General features: G+C 41.9%; 2 protein-coding genes across 3 annotated transcripts; one reads left to right on the top strand and one right to left on the bottom strand.

Moving 5' to 3' along the window:
• The first annotated feature begins 532 nt into the window (after positions 1-532).
• DENND10 (DENN domain containing 10) lies at positions 533-9,796 on the top strand. Of its 2 annotated transcripts, none has more exons than XM_056494808.1 (9): positions 533-626; positions 1,097-1,313; positions 2,384-2,463; positions 3,930-4,078; positions 4,250-4,361; positions 4,730-4,830; positions 5,913-6,020; positions 6,526-6,620; positions 7,253-9,796. In XM_056494808.1, exons 4-9 carry the CDS (start codon positions 3,961-3,963, stop codon positions 7,427-7,429), a joined length of 711 nt encoding a protein of 236 aa, XP_056350783.1. In that variant the 5' UTR covers positions 533-626; positions 1,097-1,313; positions 2,384-2,463; positions 3,930-3,960; the 3' UTR covers positions 7,430-9,796. The 2 variants fall into 2 exon arrangements, with proteins under 2 accessions (XP_056350783.1, XP_056350782.1); XM_056494807.1 differs by having other exon boundaries at positions 1,117-1,313.
• On the bottom strand, positions 9,074-23,331 carry SFXN4 (sideroflexin 4). The gene is made up of 14 exons (XM_056494809.1): positions 23,258-23,331; positions 23,104-23,169; positions 22,337-22,405; positions 21,887-21,913; positions 21,737-21,791; positions 21,003-21,028; positions 19,547-19,597; positions 19,400-19,465; positions 19,219-19,287; positions 17,908-17,998; positions 16,730-16,845; positions 15,942-16,027; positions 14,808-14,922; positions 9,074-13,654 (listed from the first exon to the last, which is right to left on the bottom strand). The coding sequence occupies exons 1-14, from the start codon at positions 23,294-23,296 to the stop codon at positions 13,577-13,579; spliced, it is 954 nt and encodes a 317-aa protein (XP_056350784.1). The 5' UTR covers positions 23,297-23,331; the 3' UTR covers positions 9,074-13,576.
• Positions 23,332-24,571: the final 1,240 nt, after the last annotated feature.

The following is a 24,571-nucleotide window of genomic DNA, read 5'->3' on the forward strand; positions in this document are numbered from 1 at the left end:
TCACTTTTGGGGAAAGGCTGAGGGAGCTGGGCCTGTTCAGCCTGGAGAAGAGACAACTGAGCAGGGATCCCATCCATGTCTGTCACTATCTGAAGGGAGGGGTCCGAGGATGGACACGGCTCTGCTCGGCCATGTCCAGCACCATGCAGAAACACGAAGAATTCCACCTGTATAGAGGCAGAACTTTACTGTGCAGCGATCACGCACTGGGACACTGCCCACGGACGGTCATCCCTCACATGAGAAGTTCAAAATCCGTCTGCACACGCTGCTGAGTGCCGTGCTCTGGGACCTGCTTCAGCACGGCGGTGCCACCGCCTGAGCTCCACGGTCCTTCCAGCCGGAACTATCCCGGGACTCTGTAACGCACACAAACAAAACAGACACATTTTCCCCACACCCTTTATTCCCCTGTCGAAGAACAGGCGGGCGGGCGGCAGAGGAGGAAGCCGTGTGGAGCGGGAGGCGGGAGCGCTCAGTAAATGGCGGGGGGGCGGAGCGGGGCCGTGAGGGCCGGGCGGGCCCCGGCGGGCGGAGCGGGGCCGTGACGGCCGGGAGGGCGGAAGGCGGCGGAGCGAAGATGGCAGAGGCGGAGGCGCAGCTGCTGCGGGCCGTGGGGCTGATCGGTGAGGGCCGGGGAGCCGGGCCGGGCCGGGAGCGGTGCCGCGGTACCGGGCCCCGCCGCGCTGGGGCCGCGGGCCCGGGCGGTGCCGGCTCTGCCTGTTGCAGAGCTGAGCCGTGCGCAGCTCGGCCGAAGTCTCTGAAATTCGCGGCTCCCGAGGTTTGTGTTGCGAAATCAGCAATAGGAGAAATCATAAATGAGCTCCTCCGGGTGCGTGTTCCTCAATACCGTGCTCATGTTGAATTTGCGTTCAAACTTGGTGCTTCTCTGACCTCGTGAAGCAGGTCAAAAATGGAGATTTATTAATATTTTAAAAATAAAACCCGTATCAGAATTCCTGCCTTAAAGCTTAAACCGTAGTGGCAGAACTGGATGTCTAGGGTCAGGATAAGGTAGAATTTTAATCTGATTCCAGGAAACAAACCTGATTAACCCATCAATTTACTTCCTTGCTGCTGTTTGGCATTCTCACAGTGAACATCTTTCCACCATAGAAAAAGACACCAACGGAGATGCTTTGTGGGTTTGGTGTTACCCGTCCGTGACAGCTGAGCTGAGGACTCTGTTGCTGCGAAAGTGCTGCCTTACTGATGAAAACAAATTGCTTCATACGTTTGTGTTTGGCCAGTATAAAAGGTCTTGGTTCTACATCACAACGGTGGAAGTTCAGGATTCTCCAGCCTTGAAAAAGGTATGACTTGGTGGGGTGTTTCAGCAGAATGCAGGGAGGGCTTCTGGAAAGCTTCTTCTGTGGGTTGAGCAGTGTTTTCCCATGGAGAGAAAGGTGAGGAAGAGGAGGGATTCAAGGTATTGAGTGCTCACAGATGCAGCTTGCTCAGGTGTCCTGACAGTCTACATTTCATTTGTCACCAAGTCTTAGAATTGCAGAATGATTGTGATATTCATTACCCAATTCTTTGTGTTAACATACAAATGCATTTCATGCTGCTGTTTCTAGTTAATTTGCATTTGAAGTTCAGCATTTTTTTTCCTCTACAAAGTTTGTTTCATAGTGTCCAGAATCTTGTTCCTGTAGAACCTGCTACCTTTTTTTTCCCCAAAGGATCGAGTTATGTAGGTACTTTCTTCTCCACTGCATTGATTACTGGAGGACAGCAAATATAGTTGTTCCCTGTTATGAAAATCATTAAACTGTAGGTTAAGCCTATTCAATTTTCATGTCTCATGCTATAAGTAGAAAGATAATGTGGTAATTTTGTATGCCCACAGCACAATGCTGCTTGCCTTCCTCACTCCATGTTTGTATTTCCTATGAAGTAAAATAAAATTAAATGTCACAGTGCTGTCTTCAATAGTTGCAGTGGGAGATGCTATTTCAGGAGGACACGTGAGCTTGGTCAGTGTCTGCAGACTTTCAGTCCCAGACTTACTGTGCCAGCCCACAATCATTTGATTGAGGAAGTTAAGAGAAGTTCTGTTTGTGGGCCTGCTATCTGTGTATTTTTTCCAGTCTCTTTCTAGATACGTTGGTACTGTCTGCTTCCGCTGCCGTTGTGTTTCCTTCCTGCTGTGGGGAAGAAAAATGCCTTTCTGGTTTTTAATAACCTCACATGAGATTAGAAAAAAGCAACTTGTGTGTATAGGTTAAGCAGAAGATAGTCTGTGTTAGAGCTGAGTCACATCAGAAATCCTCTATTCCTGCAGCTGGGAACTTGGAGCCTTGACAGGAAAGTGACCAAGACACTTGATGTGGGGTCATTAACTGAGCTCTGTGTGTTTCTGTGCCTGTGTCATGTGCAGGTGACTCATTTCTCCATTGTCCTGACGGCCAAAGACTTCAACCCAGAGAAATATGCAGCCTTCACCAGGATCCTCTGTAGGTCTGTATAAAAGCTGGCCTGAGGTACTGCCATGTGCATGCTTAGATCTTGCCAAAGCAAAAGCTTGCATTCATTGTATTGAATTTGTTCAAACAAATTGCTGGAAACTCAGTCCTACAAATGAAATCAGATTATAAAAATACTTGACTTGAGCTTTTCATTTACAGAAAGTGTTGGGTGAATGTCAGATGTTCATTGGGTTTTAATGTGTGTCTTCTCCAGACGCACACCACCACCATCATGCTCACACTCATATTCTCTGAGAATACATTTTTAAAAAGTGTAAATGTTTGGGAAGATGTCAGTGCTAGTAAAGGTAAATGCTGCTTGCATCTCTTCTGAGCTAAGCACAGCACCCAGGGTTTTGGGTTTTTTTTTTCATGTAGGGAAGTGAGAGCCCTCTTCCAAACAAAAAACCTCTTTTCCTTGTCCTGTTTACTAACTTCCCTTCATGTCCCCATTCTCATGCTCTCTGTCTGCTTCTTATTTTGCTTTTCCTTCAGCTTCCAAATTAGTTCAGTCCCAGTTCTTGATACCAAGAGTATTTCCTGGGATTTTGCAGCTAATTGGATGCAGTTGTGAGGTTATTGTGCTCTTGGGAGTTACTATATATAATGCAGACTTGGGAATGCCTTCAGGCTTACCAATTCTGCAGGGTACTGAAAAACAGATTTGTTCTTTTTTGGTGATACATGAAATGCTTAGATTCACTGTGGATCACATTTCTGCTGACTTACCAGCTAATACTTCCTTTCAAATCTAGAATGGATTCTTCTGAGTATTGTAATAATTGAGTTTCAAATGTGATGTAGCTTTGTGCTATTGCTAACATGGAAAATGTGTAGTTGACAGCTTCAGTGCTATTTCTGAAATCTCTTAATCTGTAAAATAGGTTACAGTGTCTCTCTGCTTCCTAGAAGAGAGCTGACAGTGCATGAGTTCTCTCAGTGTGTGCTTCTTCTGTGTAATTTTGGGGTTTTAATGAGTATCAAGGACATGTTTATATTTTTTCCATCATTTAGCAAAGAGTACAGAAGAATGGCAAAAGATACTCGGATAAAAAATTAAAAGATACTTAGTCATAGTGTGCATGTTCTAACAGGAGTTACTGTGGTAGTTGCTTTTTCATTAAGCAGACACCTTCCAAGTCTGCAAGGAATCCTTTGTCTGGACACCTGCCTACAACTTTGGAATGTGTTTCTATCTCAGTCTATGTTGGTTCATTCATAAAATAGAAAGCTGAAATAAAAATACAGGATTACTTTAAATTCTAAAAGACAGTTGTGTTTGTGTGCATGTTGCAAGACTTCTGGTTTAGTATCTAAAACCTCAGCCAGGTGTCCAGAATAGGAATTATTGCCAGCAATATTGCTATTTGTGATACTGATTTTTAATTCTTTATTTTTCATATATATATTGGTGCACTGACTGCAGTTAAAATACCAGACTCTCTTCTTTTCACACAGAATCTACTTGAAGCATGGAAGTCCAGTTAAAATGATGGAGAGTTACATTGCAGTCCTTACAAAGGGCATCTGCCAAAGTGAAGAAAATGGATCCTTCCTCAGCAAGGACTTTGATGCTCGGAAGGCTTACCTTGCTGGCTCCATCAAAGGTGAATCTCTGCCAGAGTGTCTATTCTGATTTCTGTCTTACAGCCTAAAATACAATCTTGTTTTCATGTATGCTTCAAGTAAACTGTGCTGACACTGGTAATGTGCTGTTATTATTAAGCTTCTTCAAAAGCATATATATTTTCTATAAAATGATTTCCTCTCTTTTCTAGATATAGTGTCTCAGTTTGGAATGGAAACAGTTATTTTATATACTGCACTGATGTTAAAGAAGAGAATTGTAGTGTACCATCCTAGAATAGAAGCTATCCAGGAATTTACCAGGTACTTTATAATTTCCTTCCTTCCCACCCACTCCCAGAAGTCCAACAAATTTTCATTGAGAAAAAAGCCTGTATTTTAAGAAAAAAAATCTATCTTAAACTTGTTTATAGAAATTCTGCTGAATTAATCCCTCTTAAGGTTTAGCTGTATGTTGCTCAACTCAGAGAAATTTAATGGTGGAATGAGTGATAAACTCTGCACTGATTGTAGAAATCCCTACAGTTCACATATGTGTAAATTTATATATATCCCTCAAATGAGACCTAGTGATGATTGTTCTTTTTCATGGCATGCAATTTTTACTGTGAAGCTTTAACTAGTGTAAGTAAAAATCTACTGTGTCTCAAGCTGCACCCTCATCTCCCTAGGACTTTGCCTGCTTTAGTGTGGCATCGACAGGACTGGTCAATTCTTCATTCATATGTGCATCTCAGTGAGGAAGAACTGGAAGCCTTAAAAGAATGCACAGGTAGTGATAATTTATTAATAAAACATACGAGGAAAATTCAATTTCAGCTTCTGTTGCTACAAAGTTTTGCACCAAGGAACTTTGGAGAGAGAATTAAGGTTATTTTGCTATTAATGCTGTTGATCAAAGTTAAACATCATTTTCTTTGGAAAGGGCAAATCAACTAAACAAGTATGTGGGAAGATAATTAGTTAATCTGCTGGCTTTGGGTGGATCCATATCAGTCTATTCCTAATCAGAGATTCATAGCAGCCTTGAGACTTTTTTGGTGCTTTGATTGGAGGGATCAAAAGTCTTCCTCTTGTAGAGAAGCAACTCATTTAAATAAGCTACACTTTTTCCCAGCTTCTACACATCACTAATAATGGAATGTTTTTTTTTTTAAATTCCTAGCTCTGAAGTCCCAGACTTCGATTTTAGTGTCAGTGAAGTCTGAGGCTCCTAAGCACAGGGTAAACTTCACCTGTAGTTTGGTCTGTGTGACACAGTGCTGTGTGTGCACTGTGCTTAATGCATAATCCAGGAACAGGCCCTTGCTTTATGCAGAGGTTACTGTGACACATCATGTGGCCATTGAGAGGCTTCTTTATAAGAATATGAGCAAGGAAACTACTAATCTTCAACATTTTTACAGCTCACTAAGCATCTTCCGTGGAGAAAAACTGCTCCAAGTTTGCTCATCTGACATGCTGTAAATAAGAAAATCTCCTGGGTTTATTCCTGTGTTCCAGTCTAATACTGACTTCGTGACAAGAGGCTCCAGAGTGGAGATTTTTGTAATGAGAAAGTTGAAAATGAGTAATTTTAGTAGGAAGGCAGGAAGAGAGTTTAGAATTTCAGATTGATAACTTCGTGATATTGCTGTAGTGTTAGTAGTTAACCCATGCTCAAGGCAGTTTTAGAAATCAAGTTTTAAGCTCCTTGGAAATGAGCATCTGCTGAACACTTGTTGAATGACTGATAATATCAAGACAGCAGCCTCCTGGGTCCAATGGGCATTGTGTCAAATACTCTTAGAAGAGACTTTAGGACTGTGGTTTTTATTTATGAAGATCCTAACCTTGCTCAATTCCGTGCTCTAGGTTACATCGCTGGATTTACAGACTCTGAAGTGAGCAGTAGATCAGACCTCTATGATGTGTATGTGAATTTGGCAGACAGTGAGATTACAGTATCACCTGCAGTAAAAGGTTGGTTGCTGTTTATATTTTGGATTTAGAGGCAGATTATTCTAGAGTTGACAGTATTACTCAACCTTGCTCTAGGTCAAACAATCTTGATCCTTCTTCCATCCAGGTTTTGAAAAGTCAATATGTAAATTTCTGTCTTCATTTTATTGCCACCCTGGAAGACTGGTTAAAGTTGGAGTTTGGAAGGATGTGCTTTGTTTTCCAACAAATGCACAATTGAGATTTCATAGCATCCATGTTACACATGGAAGAGACTTTCAGCTGAATGGAGAGATACTACGTGAATTTTTAGTAAAACATGGTACTAAATACTGGAAGACTGGGGATTATTTGAAAAAAAAACAAACTTGTATGTTGCTTATCATCTTGGTGCTCCTTATCACTGCTTTGGGCCACTTCAGAGGTACTGGCTGTGGACACAAGCTTGTTGCCTTTACCAATGGATTTCAAATGGCAGTCATGAAGGTGATTTTATGTGTGGTGTTTTGTTTTTCTTTTTACACAGAGGCAATGACAATGGGGAAACTTCACAAAGAAATTGGACAACTAATTGTTCAATCTGCAGAAGATCCAGATAAATCAGACAGCCAAGTCATTAAGGTTAATATTTTATTTTTTAATCTAATTAACTTCTATTGCTAAATCTTGGCAGAAGGTGGGAGTAGGAGGAAGAGTGTCACTGAGAATCAGTCAGTCTCTTCTACCTTCTGCCTTTTACAAATGAGCCTTTTTATTCATCATGTAGGTTTTTAAGGATAACTTAGTTTATGTTATCTCTTGGATAATTACATTGCTGAAGAAAGCTCAGAAGTTCTATTGATTGTAAGACTGGTTTCCCAGGCATGGATTTTGCTTAATTCTTTGTCAGTAGTATTGGCAATACCTTGAAAAGATCATAATAAATATGGCTTCTTAGCTATGAAACCTGATTTTTATGATGATGGCATCTTATCACTCCCTCCCCATCTAATATTAACTGAGTGACTTAGTCACAGAGCTCAGTAAGGTCAGGAGTGATTGTGCTTCCTTTACCCAATATGGCACAAAAGCAGGCTGAATAACTATTATAAGTTTGCCTCAAAATAAATGGGGTTTTTATTTTAAATGAGCTATTTATTTATGATTATTTCATTTTTCTGTTCTATATTGATTGTTTTTTATTGTAAGTGTATGTGAAAACATTTTAATACCTAATACTATATTCATGGTTGCTTGTTTTTCTGTTCTTTAAGGACATTTCTTTGAAGACAAAAGAAATCTTGGCTACTTTAGCCTCACTTACTGAAGTCTCTGATGGCAGTGAAAAACCAACCCTTAACGCTGAGGCCCTGAAACAAAAGCGATTTCCACCAGCCACAGAAAACTTCCTTTTTCATTTAGCAGCTGCTGAACAAATGCTCAAAATCTGATTTTGATGCACTGCAATGTTATGGACCAATTCTGAAAAAGCTGTCTCTGCCATCCAGATAGGTATACCTGGTATTTTATATGAAAAACTAAAGGTATGAGTCAATGTCTAGTTACCATGATGTAATGCAGAATATTGGAACTTGACTGGGAACATACGGACACATATTTGGGAACATTCCTGGTGTCATTATCCCCCCAACTCTAACTGTGTGCCTGTGGCTCCTGTATTTCACACCACAGAGTGAGTGGATATGCAAGTAGCACAGGCCAGTGAAGTCTGCTGTGGCAGACTTCAGTGTAGTGGCTGTTTGTCCTGCACATTCCAGAGGCTGGACAGCTGGGATTGTCTGCCTGGAACCTGGCTGCAGCACAGTGCTGTGAGCCCAGCACAGCTGGGATGTGCTGATCTCTGCACAGGGCACCCTGAATGTGCAGCTGATCTGAGTGCTCCTTCTGGGCTTCCAGGGATGTCAGCCTGTCAGATGCTGCTCTAGCTCTGGACTGCCTGATACCTGGAAATCCCAAATAAATGGACAAGTTCTCTCTTTCTACTTGAAAGTGTCTAGGTGTGAATTAAGAATGTCTGGGAAAATCTGATGTGGCAGCCTTAGTATGAAAAGGAAGGGATATTTTGAAGCTCAGGTGTGAGTTGAGCACCTCTTTTGGACTCTTTCCTTAGAGGTTTTCCCCTTTTCACTCCAATCCCGTGCCTCTGATGGAGGGTAAGATACAGGATTACTGTGCTTGAAGTGGGGCTTCCTGGGGGGTCATGGATAAGTGCTGCCTTACAGCTGGAGTCATTTAAGAAGTTGTTGGGGCTTTCAGCTGAGAGGAGACCTGGCCATTCATTCCTGATCCATGTGAGAGAAAGTCAGATGAGTCAAAGCCTTATGCACCAAGAACGCTCAAATGGCCACGTGCCACAGGTAGAGCAGCAGCTTCTTGAATGACTGGAGCTGTAACACAGGTACTGCCAGGTGTAAATTAAGTCTAGATGGAAACTTCTGAAGTCATAGTGAAAACTGGGAAAGAGTTTAGAGAAAATTAAAATTTGCCTACTTGTTTTGTTGCACAGCCATAACTCAAGAGTGGGTTTTTGTTTTGTTTTTTTACTGAGCAGCCTGAAACTAACTGCTTTACAATCTTCTGAGAAGAATTTAGAGTCTATAAGGAAATGCTCTGAGCCAAACAATCTGCATTTGTTCAGAAATGTCCACAACAAATCATTCAATTCTGCAGTAGCACTTTGTTATAAGAAAAAATAACCTTTTTCTTGGCCTTTGTACAGATAGGCTGTAGCATGTGATTTTACATAGAGATTTTATACTTATGATTAAAAATTTAGTAACCAGTATTTATATTGTTAAATAATTGGATGTTTGCTATTCTGAAACTGGTAGAGCTCATCAATAACTATGTGCAAGCAATATTGATTGGAAAAGGAGTTGTCCTTTTGCTATGTATGATACCTTAAGGAAATCTATTTTAGAATGTGATTAAGGAATGTGGCTTCTGTGTACAATGGGTGGTTATTACAGTCAGGAAATGAAAGTGCTTCAGAACAATCCCCTATTTTCAGGGGTGTAAAATTCTGCTTTAGACACTTAGTCTGAAGTTAAAATTCTGAACACAGTAGCATGTAATTTTTATTTTTTTTTTACTTCAGAGAAAAATACTGCAACTGCCTTTGTTTACCTGTAAGTGCTCTACAGCTTTTTTCCTCATTTGCCCATGAATGGTTTTTGTTAATGGTTCTTTAATATTGCTGCTTATGTTTTGGGACCTATAAAACAGTCAGATTAGAAGAACTGCAAAACTATGCTGAAAATTCTCTTCAGGACCTACTAGTTGTCTAGAGACAACCACACAAAGCAGAGGGGCTCAGTTGCAAACTAAACCTTGAATGCCTGTACTGATTTCTGTTCTGGAAATGTTTCAGTTGAAAATCTCAGTGTTGTATTAGATCTCCTGACATATGTGCAACATAGATTAAATACAATTTTGCACTTAAGGAACTGGACTCATAGCATGCTTATGCCTATTAAAAAATTCCTGAACAGTCTACCCTTTAATTTATGTAAATTTATTCGTGAATAGTGTGACCATGGAGTCACAGGCTTTAGCTCTTAGTTTTGCAGTACTGGGATTGAGCTATGGTTTGGTCTTTAGGTTGGAAATGTTCAAACACTTCTGTCATTGCTGATTTTATCATCAGCTCTGTACAAGATTTATTTGCCTCCCTCAGCTTCAGTGCGTTCAAAGGATTGTCTTAATGTTCTTGCATTTTCTCAATGAATTTTGACACTGCTTCTTTTCAAAAATGTTTAAAATAAAATAGAAAAATTTGCAAGGTCAGGACAGGAAAATATTTCTATTTATTTCTCACTTCCCTTTCCCCAGGATGCACACAAGCAGACTGAGAGTGCAGTTGCTTTTTTGCAGTCAGATGACATCCTTTCTTCCTCCTAGAAGCAAAGGCTGTTTAAAACAAAATTTTTATTCATATCTTTTCATCTTACTACCTTTCTGTTCTTGGAGAAATACAAAATGGTGAATGGTTCCTGCACCATAACATCTCCACTACCTTGGCAGAAATTGGAGGGTAAAGAGTGAACAGGGCAGAGGCTTCCAAAGGGGAGCAGGACAAACACTCAGTCCCTGCAGTTGAGATTTTGTTGAGTAAATTGGGTTACTTGCTTTACTGCTTTCATCCTGGGGTTTTAGTTCCTGGTGTGAGCTGCCCTGCCCTGTTTCCCCTGCAGGCAAATGTGTGAAGGGGGAATGTTCAATGGAGAGCAGTGTAATGCTTTGTAACCTGGAAAAACTTGACATGGGATTTTTGACAGAATCCAACTTAAATGTCTTGGCTGCTTCTGCTTTTGGCTCTGACTGCTCCTGGTTTCTGAGGGTTTGTTAATTGTGTGGTGTGAGATGTGAGTTGAAGCAGTTCCATTTCTAGATAAAAAACAAGCCATGAAGCTCAGTGTAGGGAGTTCCCAGCTGCCTCACAGTGCCAAACACCCTTCCCTAGGCAGCTGGCTGGCTGCAGTCTGAGTCAGAGCATCTCTGGTCAGGTGAAGGCATTCCTTGGAGCTGCTGAGTGATGTGGGATGGGAGGAGACTCCCAAGTTCCCTCCTGAGTGACACTGTGCAGCACGTGGTGTTTGCTATCCCATAGGGAAGGAGCTGCAGGGCAGGACTCTCTCCCTGCCTTCATCCTTCCTTCCTTCCTCCACCCTCAGCTTGTAGGGAAAAGGGAAAATCAGCAGGCCTGGGGGTAAAGCAGGGACACAGCTCCAGCTGAGAAGGGTTTTGATCTCTGTTTCTTAACATGGGAGTGGCTGATTTTTTTTAAGCTACATTAAAGGGGCCTGAAAGCCTCACTGGATTTTCCTACATTTCAAGACGACAAGCTGAGGGTGTGAGGCACAGCATCTTGTGCTGTACTAAGACTTCTGTTTTCCTTGAAGCTGAAAGCTTCCATCTGTTGTCATTCACCACAACTTAACTGGTTGTACCACTAATGCACTGTCACTTAAGGGCCAGCTGAGGCAGCAGACAGACCTGCCTTGGGCTGGTATGTTGGTAATCTATTCCACATTGCAAAGGGGAAGGTTTCCTCTTCCCAGGTCCCTCAAACATGATGGTTTGCTGCTTGTCCCAGTCTTGTTCCCTGACTTGTACCTCTGGACTACCAGGTGGCTGGTCCTGGCAGTTCTCATCTCAGTGACTGGCCCAAGGCTGAGGATGCCAGGGCCTTTCTAGCAAAGTATTTTCCCTGCCCTGATTTGGGAAGCAGCTGAATCAGCCAGGCTGACAATTTAAATAAATGGCAGGCACCTGCCCTCCTCTTCCAGAAAATTCTGGTTTGGGCAACAGAAACTTTTATGAGAATGGGGGAAAGGGGGATTTAATAATCCTGAGAGAGCTGGGTTTAATATGGCAAATTTCAGCTCAAGTATGCAGTAAGGAGCTGGTGAGTTTGAGAAGGGACAGCTGTAATAACAGACACTGTTACTAGACCTATTCCAGAAGCCTTACTCATGAAGTTGTAATGACATCAATTTGCTTAAAACATCCAACTGTGTTGCCAGTGAATTTATAGCTTGTCTAGTTACCATGACAATCCAAAGTTCACAATATATTCTCTTCTATTTGTTGGCTTTGCTCTACTCCTAGGTTTTGGGTTTTTAGCTTGTTCCCACTGTGGTTAATGTAACTAGCATTTACTTTAGCCATTCTTAAGTTATGTTTAAAAAAGGAGTGGGGAGAGGTGCAGGTTTTCACTGTAGTGCCAGTTACTGTTTATTGGGAGTGGAATCAGACCCTTTCTGCATTTGCCTTTGGTATGTGACTGAAATAGGAATAGAGAAACATGGTGTAGATCATTTAACTACAGGTTGTTATCTGTGCCTCTGCTATTAAAGGTTTGGAAGGAGACAAACACTTCAGCCAGAGGCAGGCTGAGGCTTAAGCCTGTTCCACGTGACCCTGTGGTAGATTCATAGAATGGTTTGGGTTGGAAGTGACCCTGAAAATCATCTAGTTCTCACCTCCTGCCAGGAGCAGATGACATTTACTTCAGCAGACCCTTTGGTCTGACACAACACAATTATCTTGTTGACCTTGATGAGATTTTACCATGTACTGAAGAACAGCACCCACAGAGGCTGAGGTGGCAGAGTTTAGCAGGTGTAAATAATCCTTTACCTGGCCATTACAGACAGTATCCATATGGTCTTCCAGGAACTGCTTTACAGCACATTCCCCTCCAGTTCCAGGTCCTTAGGAAATGCTGCTGCTCCTCTCTCCCCTTGTCTGATCTTTCCCTCCAGTAAGTTGTTAGAGGAAGGCTCAAAAAAGGCAGAACTCGAACAAGAAATTAAACTCAACCTCCAACTTCCTGCTTTTGTTCAATGCCAAAAGCACAGCAGGAATCTCTTCTTGCAAGAGTCCAGGCCTGCTGTTTTTCCTTACTTTGCTCTATGCTGCTCTCTTCCTGTAGGATGGATTGGGCAATCATTGTTTTCCTCATACTGTGAAAAGAAATCCAATCCTTCAGCAACAGGAGAGCAGTGACCTGCATATTGTGCCGTAAGGAAGTTAAATTATGGCACACTTTGGAGGCTGCACTTGTGATAATCACTTTCACATATATAATCTTACATTATTTAGTGCATTTCCATCCTTGTCACACAGCCTGAGCAGCACCTCATATAACTATAGGCAGGGGTTGAAGGAGAGGTGAAAAATCACTGAAGATATTGTCACAATCACAGGATCTACTGTAAGCTCTTTCTGCAGCTCTTCCCAGACAACTGAGTCCCTGAATAATTACACAGGATCAGCAAAATGTATCACCTTGCTGATCAACATACCAAAATGATGCCACATATCAAAAGAGCTTGCTTTCTTTGGATGAACACAGCCAACCTGCAAATGTGGAATTCCTCATTGTCCAGATCAGAAAGAAATGGGATCTCCTCATGGCTTCAGTGTAAAAAAACAAGTTCTAAAGCTCAAGGGCCATCAGGCTTCAGAACTCCTTCAAGGATGTTTAGAAAGCCAGACATTAATTGGTAGTCAAACTTGACACTCATTTCCTTAACACCTTTTAAACAACTAAATTAAACCAATATTCTACTGCCATGTCTAGTATCACTTTAAGGGCTGCCTCACTCACGTCTCATCCTAAAAATGAGCATTGTTAGGTCACTGAAAACATCAAAGTGTTCTGAGAAGAACCAGCTGGACTTTAGCCACAGGAGTCCTGATGTCAAAGCCTTCACCAGCTGGGTTCCTGGAAAGAAGTGCACCAGAAGCTGCAGCAGCAGAACAAACTTACATACTCAACAGTTATTTAATTAAGAAATCAATCACCAGAGGAAGCACAGAACACAGGTTGTGACAAAGGCTGTGTTACAGTGCTTTTCTAGCACTTTTCAGCATCAGTGAGGTGTGTTTATGTGCCTCCAGGCTGGGGCTGGCAAAGCCAGGTTGCCAAGTTCTGCCTCTGTACAGTCACACCATGGTACACCAGATCTGGCACCTCTGCCACCACAGAATCACAGTTCAGTCACAAATGCCAGTGGTGCATTCAGAATTCACTTGGATCAGAGCACACATTTATATATAAAAGCCAGGCTCTAAATCCCTCTGTTGTAGAAGAACTCTGTTTCTTCTGTAGATGTCAGAATTTCTGGTTCAAGGTCTGCTCGCTTTATCTGCAATGTAGGAAAACAGGGAATCAGCACCACCATGGCCTGCTGAGTGGATGTTTAGTCCTTGTTACTGCATTGCACTTTGCACAAATTCAAGTACTGCATTCAGTATTTGGTACTTGAGGCTCTTTGTTTATTTGAGGATTTGAGGAATTTTTTTGTTGTTTTGGGGCTTTTTTTTTTCTCCAACATTTTCTCTATGTGCACACATATGGGAATAAATACTTATTATTTTAAAATACTGACATTATCTCTGTTCACTATAGAATCACAGAATCGTTTAGATGTGAAAAGACCTTTAAGATCACCAAATCCAGCTGCAAATATATTTGGGTGACACACAGGAGAACTGCTGTGGGCTGAGCCATTGGGAAGCTCAAAGGGCATCAGCCAGCCCTAATCTCAGTACATAATTCCTCAAAAGTCTTCTCATTTATGTTCAGTTTGCTTTGTTGTCATAAGAGATCAAGAAATCTAAAGAAAAAAAACCTAAAAAACTAAAATGCCAGAAAGTTTAGGCAAATAAAAAAAAAAACACTGAAAATTGCAAGAGAATTTTCTAAGAATATTCAGAAAGGAAACAAATGCAGAAAGGCTCTTCTCTCATTTGGCCTTCTCCAAAACCCAAAGTTCAGGAGCTACATCCTCCATTTAGAACCTGCCAGGAAGCCCTTCTTTCCCAGGGAACAGATTACACTTCCCAGTTCAGCAAGGCAGGGTGAAGGGATGTCATGTGTGAGCAGATTTACCTCTCCAGTGAGCTCATGCTGATTTTGCAGGAGAGAAAAAATTCTCATCTACACCCTCCCTTTTCCTGCAGGACTGAAGGCAGTGCTGGAAGAGCCTTGGCTCAAATCTTCAACATAGTTCTCCTGACCTTGCTTGCTTGAGACTGTTGTGAAAGTCTGATAAGTCTACATTGAAAAGTGTAAATATAAATAATACACAATGCAACTCAGACCTCAGAAGTCATGTGAGCCTCTGCCTGGTACATGGGCCTCACAAGCAGCCTCTCTGCTGCCCCATTTTAGATGTACCACATTAATCCTGTTGATTTTTTTTTATATGTGGCCTTCAGACTACTGGCTCTAATTCTGAATGGCTGATTTAATGTCACAATAATCTTAAATTAATCAATTTCTGTGAAAGGACTTACCTCCCCACACTGTGGGAACATACTAAATGAGACTGGCAGCATCCCTGCTAGGACTGACATAATCACAAACATCCTCACTGGACCCAAAGCACGAGGATTTTTAACAAATCTTGCTCTGTCCAAGACATTGAAAAAAGTATGTCAGTATCTAGCAAATAGCCTGACAATGACACAAAGAGCCTTAGCTATTATTTTTCTGGTTAAAATTACATTGAAATTAGTAATAATCTAGGCTTATGGTTCCTAAAGATGTTTCCTTACTTCATTTCCTATGTTCTTACTCTTAACTTCCTGTGCTTTCCCTTTGTCTTGTGCTTGCCTGCAGCATTTTCCAAGCTCAGACTGTCAAGATTAAGAAAAAAAGCAGCAAGATCAAAGTGACAAAAGGAGGGAAAGTACACTAATGCTTTAAAGTGTCTCAGTTCCTTTGTGCAAAAATTTACTACTTGACATATTTAAGGTTTTATTTTACATCTGCATTTGTCTTCTGGTAACAAGAGTCCCTTAAGCTGATAGGGAATAAATTTAAGCAATGCCAAATTACCTGGCAGAGATGATCCCTGCCTATTTACATGACAAAAGCTCATAACCAAAAGCTCAGGACAGGCTAAGAATCCCCTCCTAAAGTATACAATGTATTCTTCTTAGGATACAGGGATTTAAAGTGTTGAAAAGCAAGAACATGTTTTATAATAGGTGGAAAACTGTTTGGAAGTTGGGATCCAGCTTTAGCAGCAAATTCAAGTGCCACATTACCTCTTCAAAAATACAAACCTAAGCTAAGTGTTGTGAGCAACCTTGATACAGATATTGGAACCCAAATCTTTAGTTAGGGAACTGGAGGTAGGTAGGTGCTGGAAAACAGCCTGTCAGGAGAGCACAAACATGTTTCCTGCATGGGGGCAGAGATGAAAATCTCATTCCTCTAAACCCTTGGAGCATGGGTTCAGACATAACCAGATTCACTTAATGATCTCAAAGAACCACAGCAGCTGAACAGCAACTTCCCACAGCATCACTTTCAAGGCAAGCAATACTGCAAACCCAAGAAAAACCCTGGCAAATGCCAACTGCCAGACTGAAAACCAGAGTACCACTGACCAGGCACCCCCAGCCCCCTGCAGTGCCTCTCACCTCTGCACAAAGTACATGAGCACTTCTGGCAGGAAGAACGTTGTCCCAAACAAGACTGCTCTGGACAATGCTGTTTCCATAACAGCCTGCAGGGAAAGAGCAAAACAAGAGTTGTCAAAGCAGTGCTCTGGGCAGCTTCAAACACTGCCTGCTTCCCTCAGTGCTTTCTTGTCTTACACTCTGGAGTTTAAAGCAACAGGTTATTGAGGGATAATAACATGTACTAGAGGAATTCTTTCTTAAATGGAAATGAAGAGTCAAATACTGTGCTTATGACTGAGAAATTCCTTAAAAGGAAGGTGAAACTACTGATGAGTTTTCCTGCCATGATAATAATTTTGCTAAGACTTGCTTTTTAAACTTCATACAATTGGTTATACCTTCTTGGCATCCTAACTAGCCTGTGTTAAATCTGAAGTTCTCTTTCCAGCTGTCCCCAGATCCTTATGCTCATGCAGTTGTTTCCACAATACAGGGCTTTTCTCTGAGGTGCCCCATCAGAAGATCTAAGAGTCTTACCTCCTTCTGGAGTTGACCAAGGAAAACAGAAATGTCTGTGCCAGTGTCTCTGGACCTCAGTATATTGGTCTGGGGAGGAAGCCAGCCCTTGATGACACAAAAGTTGTGAACCTGGTTCCAGAGACCTAATCCAAGCCTGCCCACAGATTCAGCACCTGACGTGGGATTCCTTATCCAATATATCCAACTCTATCTACTCACAGCATCACATTCTGCTCTTAGCAGGGAATGAAACCCAAGTCAAAAAAGTTCTCTGCCCTCTCACCTACCTTCTCACCAGCCTTCTTAGACACTCCTATAACATTGCCATTCCTGTCCATCACTTCTATCCCATTGTCAAATTCTGGACTTCTCACTATCGCCACAGTAAATGCACTCATCAGACCTGCAGGGTTAAAGGGATTTTGTTTTATAGATCCAAAAGGACTGTCTCAGTAGTAACATTCATAATGATGTGCATTTTACATTTCCAGTTCAGCAGTTCACAACTGAATAACCTGAGAGCTGAAAAAGAAACTGCCCCATGAAAATCTGCTTGGGATCTGAATCTTTGTTTCAGAAACTTGAGTGAGATTGGAAAGCTTCAGTCCTAAAAGATGCTTTGTCATTATGGATTCAGAGCTTTAAAATCAGCTCAAACCATGAGTACTTTGTCTTAAGAGAAAGTGGAAGGATTTCTATTAAGATTAGGTTTTGTCCTGCTCAGTATAAAACCCAGCACAGAAGACAAAATCCTGAAAGCAACAGGGTTTCAGAAAAGGCTGCATCCTGCATTGAAAGGAAGGGCATAGTCAAACTGACTTTGTTTGAAATAAGAGACTGATTGCTCTTTTTATTAGTTCTCGTTAGGGCTATTCAATAAATTCATCAGTGTACCAGAGGACACTTTGCAAATGCTGGACTAACATTAATCAATTACCCTCAGGCTTTTTTCAACATTTAAGAAAATGGAAGCACATTTAACACCTGCTTCTCAAAGGAAACAAGTCAGAAACCTCATTAAATAGTTAAAATTGTCCTGGTGCAACTTCACTGTGGCAGTAGAGCTGTTGCAGTAATGACTTGAGTCCCACTTTCCTTGCAAGATGAATAACACCCTGCTGGAACAAATCTCACTTGCTGCACTCCCAGAGCAATGTTGCACCCTGGTGTCACAGATGTGCCACCCCAGGTCATGTCAGTGCCATTGCTACTGCCCTCCTGATCTGTCCTGGTGCTTTCAGATGTATACCAAGGTCACAAGAGTGCTCTGCAGCTCTGAAACTAAAACCAGCAAGAATCCAATGAGGCTGGGGACACTGCACAGTGAGAGATGCCTCCCACAGAGGGGAGGGGGCCAGCAAAGGCAGCCAGAGAATGAACAGTGAGATCACACCTGTGCAAAAGCAGGAAAACAGGCAAATGGCCCTCAGGCCAGCTGCACAATGCACACTTTGTTTCTACTCACCAAGCAGAGGAGCAGGTAGCAGTTTTTTGACAAAAAGTTGCATTAATGGGCTCTTCAATGCATAACGATTCGAAAAGGCAAGAGGCAGAGCCTAAGGCATGGAGAGGAAACATTCACCTTCCACTGAAAAAGGTGCAGCACTTCAGTGTAACAGGTGAGGAAAAGAAATCTGTGACTTAGTACAAGTTACCATCTATGAAAATTAGCAAACACCTTGGTTTAACATTCCAATAAAATACATGCCTTCTCTAGTTAATGAAGGTGTTTGTAATCCCTCTTTTACATAAGAATAGAAAACATTATGATAAAATATTATGTACAGGACAGCAGCAGTGTGAATACAAAATAAAATAAAGTAATTGCCTCTGACTAACATTCCTTGGACATTTGTCCAACCACATTATGTCACACACTCCTCTCTCCCCCAGAAAGAAAATCTCATTTACTTCTGTATTTTTCCTGATTCTCTGCAGTTTCAGCCCAATTCTATATTCCCATAATAACTTGCAGGAAGTTTCACTTAGGAATAAATGGCCAGGACACCAGCTAGCCCTAGAGACTCCCCTGAAGGACAAAGAGAAGCAGTCTCATGATGACCCACAGGCAGGGCTGCCTCCCCAGATTTCTGTAAGCCCTGAGCAATCCTGCCCAGCTGTTTTGCCCTGCAACGGGCAGAGGTGAAACTCCCTCTAACAGAAGCAAAAACAATCACATTTTTCTGCCAGAAGCTTATCACTGGGGGCTGAGGAGAGGCATTACAGAATAATCTACACTTGTGAAGAATGTCATGATGATACCTGAGCTCATTGTGATGTAGCAAACTCCAGAAACCACAAATTCCTATTCCAGCAGAGAGCACAGGGTCAGCTCTCTTCTGGAAGACTAATTTCTCTGCATCCAATGCTGTATTTCCATGGCTATGCTGTTCCTGGGATTTGAGCAAACACTGTCCAGTACTGATGCTTGCAGATCTCACCACTTGTTTGGAGTTAGATCTCTTCCACAGCACCACATCAAAAATCAGCTACAACACCCCAGTGGTTCACTCTGTGTTTGTAAACACTGGCCATTCCTCTCACTACCTGTCTGCTAAGCTTGCAAAACAATAAAGAAAATGACACAAGAGGAAGCATCAGGGGAAGCCAAGAAAAATAATGGCTGGCAGATGATCACAAAGTATTCTTATTCTGAACAGTTCTGTGGCAAGACATCAGATTAGAGCATCAGAGCACAGTCCAGAAGGATATCTGGCACTGTGGGTACCTTCTCAGGAGAGCTTGTTAGGAAAGCCATCATTGAGCAAATACTTACACCAATACAGGCTGAATAGGAAATGGCTCCCAAGCCAAGGAAGAGCTGCTTTTGCTGAAGTGAGTATCCCTAAGGACAGAAAAACCACACTGCATAAGTACATTGTGAAACACTTGCAAATCAAGTTCAAAATGGCATTTGCACAATTAAGATGATTACAAAAATAAAAATCAACACTCACTTCAGCCTTTGGGGTGCCATTTCCATTTACCAGAGTGAATGCTGTGGTGTATGTGTGAAACACAAACTGCAGAAATAAGACACTGTAAGAAAAATTGAATTCAGGATTGAAACTAGCAGACCTGTAAAAGTAGAAAGAGGCAATTACCTGCCAAAAAAAAGAATGCTTTGCCTGATGCTGAACAGATGAAACAATGACCTAAGAGGAAAAATGCACAAGAAAATGAGGTTTGAAGAGTGCAGGAACATCAGGAGAACTGCTGAGGTAGCACTGGCAGCAATGTCACAGGCTCCAGCCAGTGCCCAAAGCCATCAGCCTTGGTTCTAGGCTAGCACATTCCCTTGTTACAGAGGTGACATGCTCGTTTTTCTATTCAGCAGAAAGCACACAGACATGTATAAAACACAGACACATTGTGGTAAAATATTATGTGGAAGAATATTGCAGCAAGATGCTTTCTTACCCAGAAGAAAAATGCATTTGTGCCTGTGAAGCTTGAATAGATGCAAATAAAATAACTAAGATAACTAAAGTCAATTAAAGAAGTGATTGAGAAAGGGTGAGATTGGTTTTGCTGGGGATATGAATACTAACTTAGATCTAAGTGATCTATGATCAAAGACTTTAGGAGTTTATTCCCAGCTTTTTCTCAAATTCAGACAGTGAATAAGAACTTCAGTTTTAATAAACCACAACCTTTCTTGAGGTTTCAAGCTAAAGGTGTGGAACACTTTCAGAAAACAAAGTCAATCAAAATAAGAATACAAAATATTGAATAAGAGGAAGGCTGAGAATCTCCAAAGCCTCAGAGAAGGATCAATAATTCATCTAATATTAGTGGATCAACCATTTTTATTATTAATGCCAGCACTGACTCTAACCACATCTATGAGAGCACATTAAGCTGTAAATATTAAAAAGAAGTATTTCTATTAATTGTACTACTACTATTAATGAATTTAACAGCCATCAAGACTTTCATTGTACTTGCTATCAGTGCCATGTAAGTTCTGTATGGAATGACATATCTCAGGATGTACACTCATAGGCCAAGCCCAAACCCACAGAATCTAAATGAATAAATATGCACATAATTACGAATTTTATAAAACAAAATGGTGCCATTTTTGAGCAAGTAACAAGAGTTTATTTTTATAACTTTGGTAGTTTACTGACAACACCATTTCCTACTTGTAAATGCACCATCTACATAAGAAAAAAAATCATATTCTGGGTCTGAGACACAGAACACAAGGCTCCAACTCCTTCCCACTGCAATTCCAGATTTTTGAGGCTGAACAGACCAAACCCAGGCCTTGCTCTCACTGCTGAGTGATCTCACCTTGCATCAGAAAGCTGTCCTTCACACATAAACAATCCCTTGGAATGCTGCTGGAGAAGGGTAACTCACAGCTTTGGACTTCCAGGGAGATTCTTTAAGGGCTCAACTTCCAGGCTACTCAGCACTTCCCATAAAACAGATGCATTTCAAACAGCTTGTGCTGAAGCTACAATAAAGCCCCAAAACTTCTTTCCCTCCCTCCAACCCCTGCCTATGGAATATGGAAGCCTTGCTGGATGCAGCACCAGCTGGATTACTCACCAAGGGAAGAGTTATGGGCATGAAAGCTAAAAGGAAACAAAACTTTATTTCAGTAAAAATAACATCAGTGTAGATGGATGGTCTTGAGCAGAAAATTCCCCTTACTTCCCCCATCTATTTCCATCTCCAAGTAAAACAGTGCCCACAAACTCCAGCATCACCATTAACTTCAACCCTCAGCTTTATCTCGGACTCCTCACTCAAGAAGCCACAGTCCCTGCTCAGATTTCACAGCCAAAAGAAATCCTCATGAACTCCACTCACCAGGGCTTGGAAACCAAATAACTGACCACAAGTTCAGCTCTCTGTTCAGAGAGGTATAACAAAAGCTGCCACAGTTGTGATAACCAGTAAATAGCCTCAGTATGGTTATATGTGATTAACAACCTGTGCTGCCTGAACAACACCCCAAGCACCCTTGAGCTGTCACCAGAAAGTAAATTCATCCAGCAGCCACAGCCATCAAGGGAAAAACTTAAATTATAGCAGACAGTTAAAGGTGGAGGGATTTGGGAACTCATTCTGCAGCAACAAGAAGCAGAGACTAATCAGAGAGTTTCCATCTACAGCAGATTATCCCAGGGAGAAATTCCTCAACAGGACCATAGGAATAAATAAATAAACTTTGCAACTAACAGAAGAGTGTCATTGTGGTATCACAGCAGCTATTTATCATAAGCTGATTTTCCTGAGGCTTCAGTCACACACACAAAATTTCACACAAGGGAACCTACCTGGAGGTCTAAATAAAATAGGAATTATTTTGTCTGTATCAGGATGTACACTGGACTTAAAAAGAAAAAAAAAAAAAAAATGCAAATTAGAACATCTTTGTCAAACTTGAATAAGGAAAAAACATTAATCTAAATATTTTGTAAACTTACCAGGCTTAGCAAGAAGGCTTGTTTGGTCTACAACAGTTGGAAAATTAGGTTAGTAATTAAATTTCAGAAGAGGCTGGGTAAAATTTTCTTTCTAAATATATTCTATGTTGTTTTCTAATCACTTCCTTTTATACAAATTGTATATATTTATGTCATATTTACATATTTCATCTACAAATATATTATTAAATTTCTATTAAATATATAATTATTTATATAATATTATATAATATTTAATTATATTTTCCCCTAAATTTTCTCTCCATATACTCCCTGTTGAATATAAAGCACTCACAACCCATGGGCTGTGTAACAGCACCATAGCACACACTAGGGCAGAATAGAAGGTTAATTTTAAAAGGTTTAAACTAGTAGGTATTTTAAAACAAAAAGCAACAATTAAACATGGCTAAACATTTATGTTAAGACTTTAACTGCAGTCCAAAATACCTGGTTATTCTGTATGGGCTCACTCTTCTCATTGATTTGCATTAATAACCTGGTTCTCTGTATTTCATTCTGTATTTGAGAAAAAAAAACCAAAACAACAAAAAAAACCTCTCAGATTTCAATATTCTGAGTGCATTATATCAGCTATGAAACACCACAAATACAATCCTAGAAGACCTGTTCCTCACCTGAGCAGTGAAAGCAAGAACACACCCAGACAGACAACCAATTCATAATCATAGAAACTTTTAAATTATTGGAACAATTCAACTGCTGGGACAGCAGCACAGCCTGAGCAGCTGCTGAGATGGTTGTGCCTAGGAATGTCCCTCGGTTTGTGTAATCAGATATAGGAGTGCACACACGTGTATTTCTGTTTATCTACAATTGGGGAACGCTTCGGCTTGGGAGGGACATCAAACCCCACCAGTGGCACCCTGCCATGGCAGGGACACCTCCCACTGTCCCAGTGCTCCAGCCCCCGTGTCCAGCCTGGCCTGGGCACTGCCAGGGATCCGGGGGATCCACAGCAAATCTGGGCACCTGTGTGTGCGCCCACCCGCGCAGGGAGAACTTCGTTCTGCTACATAATCCAAACCTCCTCCCTGTCAGTTTACAGCCACCCCCTTGTCCTGTCACTGCGTGCCCTTGCCCAGAGCACCTCCCCAGCTCCCCTGCAGCCCCTTCAGGCTGCGAAATCCCCCCGCATTCCCTTTTCCCGCAGTGACCCCATCCACAGCCCGCCCATCCTCCCGCGCCGCACTCACCGGGGACTTGAGGAGCAGCAGCGGATCCAAGGCGTCCGCCCAGAGGAGAAACCTCTGGAAGAACGACTGAGGGAGACACATTTGAGAGAGACGAGGCGTTATTTCGGCCCTTCCCCGAGTACGGCCCGTCCCCGCACGCCCGCCCGCTGCCCACCTGCCCCTCCGCCCTCCAGTAGCGCAGGGTGCCGTCCATGCCGCCGCCGCACCGGAAGTGCCGGCGGGCCGGTCCGCCGCTGCACGCTCCGGCCGGGCACGCCGCGCCGCGCCGGGGTTCCGCTGCCCTTTTCCCCCGGGAACGCCGGGCCCCGAGGCCTTTTCCCTTTTGTGATAATTGATAAACGATTCGTGTTAATCATAGAAGTTTTGGAGTTTGTATAAACCAGAATACTTAAAATAAGAAAAGAGCATGGACCTAGATAAAGGGAAATATATGATTAAACCCACTCTGTTTAAATCCATTATGAATATTGTGTATACGTTTGTAAAAGAAAAAAAGGGTTTTCCATAGTCTGAGAGGTTTTTTTGCAGAATCAGATTTCCTGTCTTTGTGTGATCAATCACAAACTATCTGCTAAAGATCAGACTTCCCACTTCTGTTTTTTATCTGCCAAGACCAGATGGTTACATGATCAATTGTCCGAAGAGCTATTCCACAAAGTTTGGAAGTTTCTTTGACCACCACTGCTTACCTTGCAGAACTACTACAACAAAACAATAACAATTATTAATCACTACAAGGAAAACCAGACTATAAAAAGGGAGCTGCAAACCAAGTTGGGTGGAAGTGTGGAGTGGGCAGAGACCACTCACGTTTTCTCCAGTGCTCTGCTCACTCTGTCTGTATAAAATAAAGCAATCTAAATTTTGCTGAATATCGAGACTTTGTTTCTCATTTATAACACAAAACAACCAAACACAGGGACCGAAGAGATTTGCAAGTAGTGGAAGGTGAAGAATAGAAAGCAGGACACCTCACTCTCAATTCTTAACCCTTTGTTACCCTTTGAGCATTGATGCCCATTATAAAGCTGACTTAGGACTCAGCCTCTTTGCTCAGAGGGACAGAAGATGGAAAACAGAAACCCACTGAGTGTTGTATTGATCTCTGCAGCCCTCCAGGACTTTGTGCAAAGCCTGCTCCCCATGGCACCTGTGAACTGCTGTCAACAAAGGTGCAGGACAGAGCTGCTGGGGCAAAGAGCACATCCCCTTCCTTCAAAACAGAGAAACAGGGCTCAGAGGGAAAAGGAAGAAAAGCAAAGCACCACACCTGCTGCCAGGCCATGTTAAGATTATTTTATTATAGCTACAGAGATGCTACATCAGTTTCAAGCAGCACAAGAGTCAAGCAAATTCAAGTGAAAGAAAATTTGCATTAAGCTCCAGTAAGTGCACTGTGGGGGTTCAAGTTTTTACCATCTCCCAAACAAAATTAAAGTTCATGCTTGTTAGTGCTCCTGAGAAGCTG

Source organism: Oenanthe melanoleuca, chromosome 6, assembly GCF_029582105.1.
Source record: "Oenanthe melanoleuca isolate GR-GAL-2019-014 chromosome 6, OMel1.0, whole genome shotgun sequence".
In the NCBI taxonomy this organism is placed as follows: domain Eukaryota; kingdom Metazoa; phylum Chordata; class Aves; order Passeriformes; family Muscicapidae; genus Oenanthe; species Oenanthe melanoleuca.